The 14,735-nt window shown below is 36.3% G+C and overlaps 1 protein-coding gene across 10 annotated transcripts in view; it reads left to right on the top strand.

Annotated features, from left to right (window-relative positions):
- Nucleotides 1–14,735, top strand: part of LOC143246752 (synaptonemal complex protein 2-like) — a 253,052-nt gene that overhangs the window by 110,874 nt on the left and 127,443 nt on the right. For 5 of the 10 annotated variants that reach the window (XM_076493861.1, XM_076493860.1, XM_076493864.1 and 2 more), the window contains 2 exons: nt 86–257; nt 14,315–14,395. In XM_076493861.1, the coding sequence (XP_076349976.1) occupies nt 135–257; nt 14,315–14,395 (204 nt within the window). In that variant the 5' untranslated portion in view covers nt 86–134. The other 5 variants (XM_076493866.1, XM_076493868.1, XM_076493869.1 and 2 more) reach the window with 2 other exon arrangements.

Raw genomic sequence — 14,735 nt, 5'->3', positions numbered from 1 at the left:
AAGCATTATTGTTAACATATCTTAATCATAATTTTTTCTTGATTAAAAAAAACAACCATATGTCAGGTTTATAATTTTTCTGCAGCTAAAACAATAATATCCAGAAATACTGGAAGAAAAGAAACAAACCATAAATGGTTCTTGACCGAAAACTTGTTGATGGAATTGTTAATTCTGAGAAAATTGAAGATATTCTCCATTATATCTCACAGTTGACTACTCTATCTTCTCAGGATGCTAAATACTTCTCAGAAAAGATAAGTATTTGAGTATTTGCTGCTTTTTTAATTCTGATGTCTCAAACTTGTTGAGTATCCACTGGTACAAAAATACAAGTACAAACAATTAATAGAATTACATTCTGATACTGTACGTTACCTCCACTAACATAAATAGCTATTCTTGGTCTGTGCTGCCCTCTACATGCAAAATATTTTTTGAGTATGCCTTGAAGCTAAACATCTGACTGGAATTGACTGATTTCAATGCATCTTCCATGTACATCATCATGTAACAAGCCTCCAACAAATAAGAATGCACATGACTTTCTTTATTCAAAGCTACTGAGTCACTTCTTGTACTTGTTTCAAAACCTTGTGTATGTGAGTGCTTTTCACATTGTTTAAATTCTTGAATTTAAATAGTTTACTTCCTGGTGCGGAATTTCTTCTTTTTTTGTTTTTTATTTTCACGTAGTTGGCAAAACTAATTGCACAAATTTGTCAAGATAAAAAACCTTTACATTTATATTTCTGCTATTATCAACTGCGAAATTGATCATTAAATGGGTCAATTTCCTTCTCCTAAACAAGTCAACCCTGTTTAGGCCAACAAGAATTTTGATAGTCTGTTTCCCTACTGAATTTTGCTGTGTCTTCTTATGTTTTTCCTGCAGAATCATGATTTCTCAGGCATGTTTTGTTTTGTCTATTTTTCCAATTTCTTGTGACCTCCAACCTACTTTGTTTTGTTGCATGATACCTCTTTATCTTAGTATTTGTTTTCCCCCAATTTCCTAGATATTTGGGTTTATGCTGAGCATTTTATTTCTCAGTTAGTTAAGTATTCCAATCTGTTTGTTGTTCCCAAGAAAATTGGAGACTGATGACCTATGATGGATTAATCCCACAGCATCAGTTGTTTTCTGATTGTATTTCATTTTACTAAGAAGTTATTTTTTTACTTTTAAGTGGACTTTCTCTCCAGATTTGAGGATGACCAAGGTGGATGTCACAAATGCTTACCTGCATATTTTAATATCTTGTCAGTTGTGATATCTTCAATTCACTCACAATGAGGTAGTGTATTACTTTTGCCTATTGCCCTTTGGGCTTGCTTTTACCCCGATTGTCTTTTGTATGTTGATCAGAGTATTTGCTCTTCACTTGCATGTTCATCATTACGTGGATGACTGGCTACTGTTAGCTTGTCTTGAACAGGAGTCTGCCTGTCTCTCAATCAACAGCTGCCTCTGCAGGCAGTTAGTGTGGATTGGTTAATCAACTTGGAGAAGTTCTTCCTTCTGCTTACCCAGTATCTTGTTTATTTGAATGTATTTTTCAAAACCCATCCTAGTCGGGGCCAATCTTTTCTTTGCTGACTTTGTTTGATGGAATTTTCATTCTCCATGCCTTTACTGCTTCCTCAGTTATAATTCATAAGATTTTATCCCTTTTGTGAATGTGATCTTCCTTATGGCTTTAAGTCATTTATATATGCTGTCTCTTCATTGGGCTCTTCATGACCAGTGGTATCATTTGAAGACTCCCATTTCCCTTTCTCCTTCCCTTTCTTGGCAATCAGCGTTGTTGATTGGACAGTGCTCACTTGTTGGCAAGTGTGTCTTGCTTCCTTCTACTCATTTGATTTAAAGATTTTCACAGATGTGACACTTCAGAGCTGGGGGTTATGGGTCATTCAGAAGGAAAGTTTGAAACATTTATCTGCTCCCATGAGGTCTTATCATATAAACATTCTGGAACTTCTGGATGTATGTCATACTTTGGTTCATTCCCTCCATCTGGCCAGGTACTGTCTGGTAGTGAACCATTTCAACAATTTTAGAGTGGTTGCTTTTCTTAATCACCAAGTTGGCATCCATTCTCAATCCACATTTTACATACTTTGGGTCTTTTTTGTTTGGGACCACACACACAGTTTTTGTATCATATCATTGCTTGTAATGTTCCAGGTGCTTTCTATCATGTTGGTGATCATCTTTCCTGTCTAAACAAAGTCTATATCTGATGAAGTGGTCTCTTGATTCTCTTATTTTCTAGTTGCTTTGTTTTCACTGGGGTACTTTTTACTTTGATGCATTTGTCATGCCCCTCAAGAACAAATTTCTCATGTTTTTGCTTCCAGTTTCTCATCCTCTTGCTGTAGATGTAGATGTAGAAAGCTGTAGATGCTTTCAGGGGATATCAACTCATCCTTGTCATGCCTCATGTTAAATAATTTGGTATAGTCTGCTTTTCAAAATAGGCTTTGAAGTATTGCACTGCTTCAGGTGTTGTCTTCTACTATAGTTAGAGTTTTTACTATTTTCTGTTTCCAAACCACTGAGGTGGAAAGAAATAACATATACATAAATAATAATAAAGCCATTCAGTAGAGCCCCTCAATGTGGATTCCTGTATGTGGCGAGAAGACCTCCCAGAGAAGGTTCTGTATTTCAGTTTACTTATGTGTTTGCCATGCTTGGTGACCTGTAAAGGGGGAGGAGAGGATTCTGGTGGTTGAGGAGTCCAACTCCAACACACCATTTTGGCTTTAAATTTCAGTAGACGGGTGGTTTTGGGGTGGCCCTCCCAAGATCATTCAGCTAGTCCATTTGGGCCATGGTCAACTGAGTGCCAGCATAGGATGTCCTCAACAGGTGTAGTGAACATTATGTCTGATACTGGTGTTAGGGTATAGTCCTCACCAAACCCTGGCATTGCTACAGTGACTTTATATGGCACTGTAGTCCATCTCCTTGTAGGGCTCCATTGTGGGTGGGGTCAATGGGCACCGAAATATTCTTTATTTTTATTATGGATACCCCTCAAATAAAAAAAATAAAAAAGCATTATAGCATCAAGAAAAATCCGACTACTGGCAAACGACCGCACTTTGATGGCTCTGTATGGTCAAACTCAGAATTTGAATCTGTCCTACGATTTTTAATTATACATCCTTTAACTGAAAAACCCTTAGGGCTGATGTCTCCATTTTTTATTCAGAAGAGTTTAGAAGGGTTTGTTGGCTTACCTAAATTGGTAAAAAATTATGGTCTGGGGACATTTTAGTGGAAACAACTTCATCACAACATTCCAAACTCCTCTTGAAGTTGAAGGCAGTTGGCAATATGCCCATTGAGGTTACTCCTCATTCTACTTTGAATTCTTCCAGAGGATTTATAGTTGAGAGGGATATAAAGAGCATTCCAGAGTCAGAGATCCTCGCAGGTTTCACCAGCGAAGGTGTTACAGCCATGTGCCGAATTTTTACTCGTAGAAACGGGATTATGGAGCTGACAAATGTTTTAATATTAACATTTACAATATCACGTCCTCCTACCACAATCAAGGCAGGATATCTTAATTGTAAGGTATGGCCTTATATTCCTAACCCTGTTAGATGTTTTCATTGTCAATGATTTGGTCACTCGAAAACATCTTGCTGTGGTTTCTTGACATGTGCTTGTTGTGCTGGTAAACACCATGATGCTTTTGGATGCCAACTAGAACCACATTGTGTTAACTGTAATGGTCCACATCCTTCCTATTTCTTGCCCTAAATAGGTATAAGAGAAAGAAGTACAATGTCTCAAGACAGTTCATAATATTACTTATCCAGAGGCTCTAAAATTACTATTCCCAATTTCATCTCAGACTTATGCTACTGTAATCCATTCCACTACTACAGTAGGAATCCAAATAGACCTTTCCATGCCTCCTACAGAATCATTAACAGTGCATCTTAATCTAGTACCCTTCAAAATCAACAAAGTCAACAAATCAGTATCTACTTCTATCTCTATCCTTACCACATCTTCCAGTCATTGCCCAACTTCCATGGAGTCTGAGTCTCTTTACATCCCAAAAATTAAACAACCCATTCGTTCACGTCCTCAATCACTGGAAAGTATGTCTACAAACTCTGACTGCTTACTCGATCCAGATCAGGATCACTAGAGAGTGACTGACCCACATCCAGTGAAGAAAAAAAGAGTGGTCACAAACAGAAGGTCTCCATGTCATATTCTTCAAAATAAAGAAGAGTGGCCACACTAATCCAATGGAGCTGTCGAGGTTTTCAATCAAATGTGAATGACATCAAGGATTTGATTGACTTTTATCATCCCAAATGTCTTTTTTTACAGGAAATATTTTTAAAATCTACTAATATAGTCACAATTCAATAATACTCCTTATACCAAAATGACAGGTCATATGTAGTACAAGGACATGGGGGAGGAGCACTGCTGGTTGATCAACATGTGCCCACCCAGTTTTTGTCATTGAATATGCCCCTGGAGACTGTAGCCATCTGTATCTCCTTGAGTCATACCATCACTGTTTGCTCTCTGTACCTTTTGCCTGGAAAAAGTTATCACCCCTCTGACCTTGATGCCTTCATTGAGCAACTGCCAACCCCATTTTTAATTTTGGGGGATCTTAATGGGCATAATCCTCTCTGGGGTAGTTCTAGTATTGATGTGAGGGGTTGTGCTATAGAGCATATGCTTATGAATGACAACCTATCTCTCTTCAATACTGGCTCTTATACTTATTATAATGCACCCAGTCAGTCATTTACTGCTATAGATCTTTCTATCTGCTTCCCCTTTGCATTTCACTTGCTTTTCTTGAGAGGTTGACATCAATCCACAGGGAAGTGATCATTTTCCTATCATATTAAGAGAGATTGGTCGCAGTCAGTGCCACCTGACCCGTGTGCCTCAGTGGAAGTTGGACCAGGCCAACTGGCCCTCTTTCACTGCTCTCTCAGAACTTGACCCTGCCATCTTATGTAAATCATCGGTAGGTTATTGTGTAGCAGCAGTAACTGACTGTATTGTCCAAGCAGCTGCTCAGTGTATCCCCAATACCTCAACATCTTTCCCACGGCATCCCTGCTCTTGGTGGAATTCTGCTTGTTTTATAACACAAAAAGCTCAGAAACCTGCTTGGGATAAATTTTGTAAATATTCTATGCTTACAAACTGCATTGCATTTTAGCAAGCCCGTGCACAGGCTTGGCAGGTTAGACATCAAAACCAGAAAGAATCTTGGATTAAATATACCTCCAGCATTTCTTCAACCACCAGTTCAAAAGTCATATGGGACAAGATCTGGAAGGTGAGTGGATGGTATACTTCTGCCCCCTCTCTATTTTAATATTCAATGGTCATGAAGTTGCTGATGCTCATAGCATTGCCAACACTTTTGGTGAATGTTTCTCTCATGTATCTAGTTCTTAAAACTCATCCTCTTCCTTCTTAGCTATTAAAACACAAGTTGAACATCTGCCTCTTTCCTTTTCGACTGATCATCTCTATGAATATAATCGCCCTCTTACACTGGTGTAACTCAAACTTGTGCTTCATCGGTCTGGCGATACATCAGTTGGACCTGATAATGTACATTATGAGATGTTACACCACCTTTCTCCTGCCTCTCTTACTATTCTCCTGGCTGTCTTTAACCAGATATGGCAGGAAAATGTCTTTCTTGATGCTTAGCACCAAGCTATTGTACTCCCTATTCTTAAACCTGGGAAGGATCAACAGATTCCTTCAAATTACCATCCCATTGCTTTGATGAGTTGTCTCAGTAAGACCTTAGAGAAGATGATTAATGCTCGTCTTGTTTCGTTCCTTGAATCAAACAACCTTCTCTCACCCACTCAGTGTGCATTCCAAAGACAATGCTCCATGATAGATCACTTAATTCACCTTGAAACATCAGTTAGAGAAGACTTTTTGAAGCAACAACATCTTGTTTTTGTTTCTAATTTAGAGAAAGCTTATGATACAACATGGAGATATGGCATCTTGCAAGACCTTCACTCATATGGATTGAGTGGCAATTTGCCACTTATTATTAAGCTTTTTTAATGAACTGCCAATTCCAGATCCATGTGGGTTAACCACTTTCCTGTGTTTTCCCACAGGAACTTAGAGTCCCTTAGGGCTGTATTCTGAGTGTCACACTTTTCATTATAAAGATGAATTCCAACAGCTGTCTCCTACAATTGCAAATGGTCTTTTCGATGATGACTTTCATATCTCATATCAGTCATCGAATATGAGGTTTACTGAGCAGCAGCTACAAATTGCAATCACTCATATACTTAAGTGAACCACAGCAAATGGTTTTCAACTTTCCCTAAAACTGTTTGTGTACATTTCTGCTGCTAACGAGGTATTTGTCCAGATCCAGAACTTCATTATCCTTTTAGGCTTCATATTCAGGCACAATCAGAAAAATTGGATATGTCTTTGAATTGCATAGCAGTATCAATAGTTCAACCTCTTCCACCATGGCTAGTTACTATCCCCAACTGTGAACTATCTTTGAGTCATCTGAGGAAAACTGGTACTCTCAATTGGAAATATTTAGTCATCTGAGGAAGACTGGTACTCCCAATTGGAAATATTGAGTCATCTGAGGAAGACTGGTACTCCTGATTGGAAATATTGCTCTTCATTTGCTGAATATCTTTCAAACAGTCCATCCATTCCCATATATACAGATGGTTCAAAATCAGGCGACTCTGTAGGTTCTGTCATGGTTTGTTACAGTTCGGTTGTAGCACACAGAATCCCCTCTACAGTTTCTGTGTTCACTGCCAAATTGTATGCCATTTCTCTTGCCCTGAATAATATTGAAACTATGCAATATATGAATTGTATGATCTATACTGATTCACTCAGCTGTCTATTGGTCCTGACATCATTCCTTGTTAGTTACCATCCTATTCTTATCAATATCCAAAATAAACTGGCCCATCTTTCTCTATCATCTATCTCTGTCCAGTTTTTTTGGATACCAGGACATGAGCTAGCTGACAGAGCAGCAAAGTCCGTCTGCTCTTGCTCTATCACCACCGTCCTTGTTCCATACATGGACTATGGCCCAGTTATCAAAACCCAACTGTATTCAAGTTGGCAGTCAACTTAGAGTGAGCAGTGAAATAATAAGTTTTTTTCAAATCAAGCCTTTTTTAGTTCTTTGGCCATCTTGTTTGTGAAAAGATTGAAGGTAGGAAGTTGTTTTGGCTTGGCTAAGCATTAGTCACAGTTTTTTTAATTCACCACTTCCTTTTATCTGGTACTGATGCACCAATGTGTGGTCTGTGTGGCTCTCAGGTCACAATAATACATATTTTATTATCATGCCTTTGTTACAACCAAGAATGACAATGCCATTTTAAATATATTTTTAAGATAGGTTTGCCCTTGACATTAGCCAATGTCATAGGTGATACTGGCCACCTCACTCATGTTTTTACATTTTTAAAAGCCATTGGTCTTTTTAATTTAAGGTTTTTATTGGACTATATATATATACACTGTTTTAGCAAGGTTTCTTTTACATATTTTAATTTTATTTTGACCTGAACCCAGGACTGGAAAGGTCAACTTCAGGTGACTGACAGCATGTTTGAACTTAATGCTTCAATCTTCCTGGCAGCTCTTAATTTTACATATTTTTATCTTCATTTCCATATACCATTATAGTATACTACATCTTGTTTGGCACAGATAGCCTAGTAGCTTTATGCTAATAAACATGAAATACCTACCTACCTACCATTCAGTAGAGACGGATGATGTTCTTCTGCTGGTGTAAATGATGATATATCTTCCATTGTGTAACATTAGAGTGAGCCATCAAAATTTCAATTCATGATGTTGGTTCCCAGCATCTAGGCTTTGGATTTAGAGCTGAACCAATCAACACAAGTCCTCACACATGTATTATAGATGTTTTTATTCCCTCAATCATTTATGCTCTTGTTACTCCATCAGTGTTGTATGTGATGATAGAGGTACTTACAGATTACTACATTTCTACCCCATCCACTAACGTCGATGTTATTATTATGAGGATGTTACTGAACTTGCACAGTTTCTATCATTTCTACCCCATCCACTAACGTCGATGTTATTATTATGAGGATGTTACTGAACTTGCACAGTTTCTATCATTTCTACCCCATCCACTAACGTCTATGTTATTATTATGAGGATGTTACTGAACTTTCACAGTTTCTATCATTTCTACCCCATCCACTAACGTCGATGTTATTATTATGAGGATGTTACTGAACTTTCACAGTTTCTATCATTGATTGATCAATCAATTTTTCACATTATTATCATGTGGTTTGTTCATGGTTCTTGTTGTACAAGACTTTCTTTGGTCTCAGTAACTTGAGGTGAATATGGTATGATTCTCTTTCCAACCCCAGCATGGAATCAGTTCCAAGTGGCATGGATTTTTGGTATATTTGACTTGCTGTGTATGGTCAGTTGCACTCTAGCCATTCTACACCTTGAGGCACATCCATTTAATATTACCACTTTTATGTTTTCTGGGATTGAATTTAATAAATATGGTGTTCCTCAGATCTCTATCCTGCCAAAGTTGTCTCCAACTTTGGTGTTCTCCTCTACCTTTCCACCCTCATGTTCAACATCTTTCCACAATGTGATCAAGTGGTTTATGTCTGTAAATTAAAAGTGCACCTTTATTGATCATGAACAAAATAAATGTCTGAAAGTTTATTCCATTTTAACAGAGTTCACTTTTATATTAGCAAGCTTTTGATTACTATATCCACTTCGGATTGAGGCGAGTGAGCTGTTTTGTCTGTTTTAGCATTGTTAGAGCTCACACCATTATATTTGTTAAACCTATTGTCAAAATCTAATGGTGAATTAAAAAATCTGAAAAAAGTGTTATAATGCATTTTTTTTCAAAAATGAGTTCAAAATCAAGTCATTTGCCTAAGTTTAGTATAAAAATTTAAAAAAATGTAAATCTAGAATAAACCTTAAGCCTCTTGTTTCAGTTATCACCCTTATTATGAGTCACAAAACATATAATTGAATATGATCATTTATGTGAATGATCAAGAAAAGTTTCAGTTTAAATGGATCAAATCTTAATTTACTTCTCAGATAATGATTTGTTGATAAAGTACTGGAATAGAGTCACTTCACCTCTCATAGGTTGGTATCAAACAAGACATTTGTAATCTAGTATGGTGTCATACTGTCTTCATTTTAATATCTACTTTGGATAAGAAACCATAAAGTTCTTGGATATGTGAGAAAGAAGTACTGATCTCATGGTGTGTAAACTTGAGTATATACTTCATTTTTGCAAAATTTAAATTTGTTTATAAAATTTTCATTCAGTTATGAAATCTGTGGATTTTTTTATTAGGTAATTGTATGTTATGTCCTATATTACCTTGTGCATTGAGAATGCTTTATGGCTGCCAACTGGAACAGAAATAATTCCAAAAACTTGTGATTCAGTTTTCTGATTGATTAACTGCACAGAGAATGGGAGCTGTGAGAACCATTCTGGTGGGCAAGTACTTGATGTCTGGTCTATTGTTCCTGTTTATTGTAGATTCTGCTGATTTTATTACATATTTTCTTAAAGCCAAGCCATCCATCATCAGCATATTTACCAGTGAAGTTCATTGTTTTTACTGTCAATTCCTGATACATACATTTTACTTTTGAGAGGCCAGCAATCATAGGCTGAGTGATCAGTTATTTCTAGAATTACCCCTCAGTTTTTGTTGTGTACTAGCTTGGCTTTTACACTTTGTCCACCTGTGGGCTCACTTTACATAATACCACTGAGTTTCACAAATTTCCTTACAGGAGCATTATTTGTGATTCAAAAATCACAACTGTATATTTTCAACTAAGATCTGAAGGCATTCACATAGAGAATGCACTCACTAGCTCTGCAGCTTCAGCCACTGTATGGACATCGGCAATTCCCAGTCCTGTTGTGAAGTCATTATCTCCCATGACTTTCTTTTTATTTTGGTAATCTATTCATTTGGGTTGGCTGCTGTTGATTCAGTACTGATTTCTTCAATATCTGATTACTTGCTGAGTGAGGGCTGCTGTTGATTCAGTACTGATTTCTTCAATATCTGATCACTTGCTGAGTGAGGACTGCTTTTGATTCAGTACTGATTTCTTCAATATCTGATTACTTGCTGAGTGAGGGCTGCTGTTGATTCAGTACTGATTTCTTCAATATCTGATTACTTGCTGAGTGAGGGCTGCTGTTGATTCAGTACTGATTTCTTCAATATCTGATTACTTGCTGAGTGAGGGCTGCTGTTGATTCAGTACTGATTTCTTCAATATCTGATTACTTGCTGAGTGAGGACTGCTGTTGATTCAGTACTGATTTTTTCAATATCTGATTACTTGCTGAGTGAGGACTGCTGTTGATTCAGTACTGATTTCTTCAATATCTGATTACTTGCTGAGTGAGGACTGCTGTTGATTCAGTACTGATTTCTTCAATATCTGATTACTTGCTGAGTGAGAGCTGCTGTTGATTCAGTACTGATTTCTTCAATATCTGATTACTTGCTGAGTGAGGGCTGCTGTTGATTCAGTACTGATTTCTTCAATATCTGATTACTTGCTGAGTGAGGACTGCTGTTGATTCAGTACTGATTTCTTCAATATCTGATTACTTGCTGAGTGAGGACTGCTGTTGATTCAGTACTGATTTCTTCAATATCTGATTACTTGCTGAGTGAGGGCTGCTGTTGATTCAGTACTGATTTCTTCAATATCTGATTACTTGCTGAGTGAGGGCTGCTGTTGATTCAGTACTGATTTCTTCAATATCTGATTACTTGCTGAGTGAGGACTGCTGTTGATTCAGTACTGATTTCTTCAATATCTGATTACTTGCTGAGTGAGGGCTGCTGTTGATTCAGTACTGATTTCTTCAATATCTGATTACTTGCTGAGTGAGGGCTGCTGTTGATTCAGTACTGATTTCTTCAATATCTGATTACTTGCTGAGTGAGGACTGCTGTTGATTCAGTACTGATTTCTTCAATATCTGATTACTTGCTGAGTGAGCTCAACCTTCTTCTTTACATTTTTGAGATATGGAGCTACTGAATTCTGTCATTATTCTCTTACTCATGAGGTTCTGTATGTTTTGAGGTCTTATGCATGCTTTGTTTATGTTTCATTTCATAGATTCTACCAAATCAGTAGAATATACCATGTGGTCATAATTTTCTTTTATTTCTCTATCTTCATTGCTTTAGCTCTTGCCTTCCTGTTGGCTTTGATGTTTCCCCATAATTTTGGATATCCATCTTTCTCCACACTGCTTATACTACATCTTTCACAAATGAATTTCTATCTTGGTGTTGCAGTTGAGGATATTTTCACTATTTTCAGTGTCTGGTTTCCACATCATTAACTCTGAGATGGTGACAATTCCATTGAATTTCACAGTTGGGCAAAGAGTATACATGACTCAAAGTGGTGTGGTTTTACTTTTCTGATCTTTCGATCTGAATATCCAGATGTATCATTTGGATACTTTTGGAAGGTATTTATCATTTTCTCATACCAGTCCCTCTCCCTTATCAACATGGGATTCTCATTAATCTTTTGTGAGGAGGTAAGTACTGTATCAAAAGCTATTATTTTCCTATACAGAAAATGTATTTACGATAGGTAATATCCTCTTTTCACACTTCTCTAGTGCTGCCATGTTTTGCCAAACTTTGAAGTGATAGTTCAGTAGAGGAGTGTAGAGGGAGTCACATGAGCATGCCATGCTTATATTGGTGAGGAGGTGATGCATGATTATTTGCATGAGCAACATGATCTAATATTACAGTTCCAATAGGGGGAATCAGAAGACTTGTGGCATGTGTAAAGAAGAAGTGTGTATATAGGGACAGCACTGAATCAGAATAGATAGTCTTGTGACTGGATGTCAGTGTCTATCATAAATACATTTTCAGTATAGGAATATTATAACTATTCTCAGTAGAACTTTTTTTTTTGTAAAATGCAATCACTTTGTTACTGAGCTGCAAAATATTACCATTTGGACCTTGCAGTGACATCATAAGGTTGTTGAGCTGAGTAAAAATATTAGCTTGATAGCACAGTGCTATAAGCCACTTTTCATCCAAAAAATGCACCACTAATGTAGGGCTACAATCTAATAGAAAAATACAAAATTATTTTTTCATTTGTATAATGTAACTGAATACTTTCCTTTTAGACAACCAGCACACCTCTGTATGCATCAGAAGTCATTGTAGATGGATCACATTTCTACAACAAATAATGGAAAGCCACCTGCTGTCAAAAGTCAAAGCTCTTTGTTTCTCAGAACTTACATACTTTCAGGGACTTTTAGCACTTTCTTTGCTTCAGGTTGCATAGTTTTAGGTGTGTAACCTTTCTATCTTTTTATTTTTCAGCATACAATTAACCTCTGCTTGTTCCATGACTGACCCAGTTTTCCCATGTTTTTGCTGCTATATTACTCACTAGCAGTGACGTTCAGCCAGCAGTTCTTAAACTTGTTCATTTTAAATTTGTTCAGATGTAATATATGTGCTATCATAGTCCTAGTTACATATCCCACCCTTCACCAACGACCAATCCCACACCCTGGGGCCACACATCACAGTTTGAACACCATGGTTCTTGCTTCCTGTTATTGGTCATCCATTCTTTTCACAATCAATGGCTGTGTGTTCCTTAGAAAAATAAAATCTATCTGAAATGTGCTTTCAGATGAGCAGATGTTAGCTTTGTGCTGCATGTTTGCTGCCTCATTGTACATTAATATAGGCTACATAGATTTTGGGCTTTGTTGTTCATTCATGTATTTGTCTTACATACATGCTCGCACCTTGTGTGTCAGTGGTAAGTTTTGTAACTTACAATGTCTAAAATTGGATGATACCCATAGTGGACAGAGATAGCTCATTTTATAACAACCTCATCATCATATGCTGAATGAATTGACATCTGTGAGCATAAAGCAAACAATTGTCTTGCAGCTAACTGTATCAGTGGTCTTTGTATAAAAACTCAGAAAGTGAGGTATGAAGAAAAGTACCTGTTTTTTATAACACCACTATTTATAAATGTATTCAAAACTGTAAATGTATCAATAGTGATAAACAGAAAACTTAAACTCTGTGTACATAGCATTTATATCACCATATGCACTTCATAAAGGTTTTACAAAGAAGGTATTCAGTACTGTTTATGTATTATCAAATATTGGAAGTATAGTAATAACATGCTTTGATAGAAGATCATACATTTAATTCATATATTGACTGATTTAGCCACATCCATCTAACATGCTTATATACATTGTTTGTAATCTTTATTGTTTTGCCTCCCCCATAAATTAATGGGAGCATTACATATAGCACAGTGAATAAGAGTTTATTGTTGACACCCTTATATATTATGAGTTTGTTTTATAAATAAATCATTATAATTTGATAATGAGTAATATGATGTCTTTTCCTACAATTTATGACTATTGTATAAATAAATAAAATTAACTTTAGTAAAACTATTCTTATAGCAGTTTTCAAACATAGAAATGCTACAACTAAGTAACTTACTAAGTAATCACATAGACAATTTATAATAGACAGGGTAACTTTGTTTCACAATTTATGGAGGAGAAAGAATGGAATAAACTAGTACTTTCTTGGCATGTGATCATTAATGCAGTTGATGTCAATGTTACGTGTTGTAGCGTGAATCAGTTTGGCATTGTTAAATAAAATTTGATTGGCTGTATAATAGTTCTGGTTACTTACCATAAAGTAATATCTTTTTTATGAAAGGGTAGAGTTTTATGGGGTTTTTTCCACACTTTATTTTGTCCAATATTTAATAAAACCCATAAAACTACTTTCATTTAAAGAGTGTGGGATTAATCTGTGAACTTGATTGGGCTCATCATGAATGCTTAAGGAAGATGTGTAGCTGCTTATAATCATCTACAAGAACTAATGTAGTGTGTTATAAAGAATAGCATGATTATAAAATGAATCATTTTGACTGATTAAAAGTACAATAAACAGTAAATGAATTTTATGAATGAACTATGCATGTATTGTTATAAGAAATTGAAAAGACCATGGAAAATTAAGAATATGAGTTCTGTATGTTAGTTTGAATTTAAGTGCTTTATATGTTGAACATAATGTGGGATGGCATAATAAAATAGTGTGTATATACATGTATTTTTTGTACGTTTGTCAGGTTGTTAACCTAGTCCTAGATGATCTGTTAGGGAACAAAGACTTTGCATATGGAATTCTAGATGTGTTGTGGGTAAGTTGAATATGTTTTTGATTATAGATTGAATCCAAATTGTGAAGTTTCTGGTGTAGTACAGTACTTCTTCTCACATGTATAACTATTTTCATTCAGTGCTGCCTTCTGTGTGCAGAAATGTTTGTCATGCCATAATCCTTGAACTTCCATGTGGCTCAACTGTGTCTGGCATGTAAATTGTCATGTAAACTCCCAATAGGAGTGTGACACACCCTCCTGACTTGTGCGACTCCCTTTACAATGAACTGTTACTTCTTATTAGACAGTGATTGAGTGCAGATGTTTTTCAGTTGTTAACTCTTTTCCTTCAAGTATTCATTCCATTTCTTTTGTGAAG

Source organism: Tachypleus tridentatus, chromosome 3 (genome assembly GCF_004210375.1).
Source record: "Tachypleus tridentatus isolate NWPU-2018 chromosome 3, ASM421037v1, whole genome shotgun sequence".
NCBI classification, from domain to species: domain Eukaryota; kingdom Metazoa; phylum Arthropoda; class Merostomata; order Xiphosura; family Limulidae; genus Tachypleus; species Tachypleus tridentatus.
The sequence above is the reverse complement of the archived record's forward strand: the minus strand, read 5'-3'. Positions and strand labels throughout refer to the sequence as shown.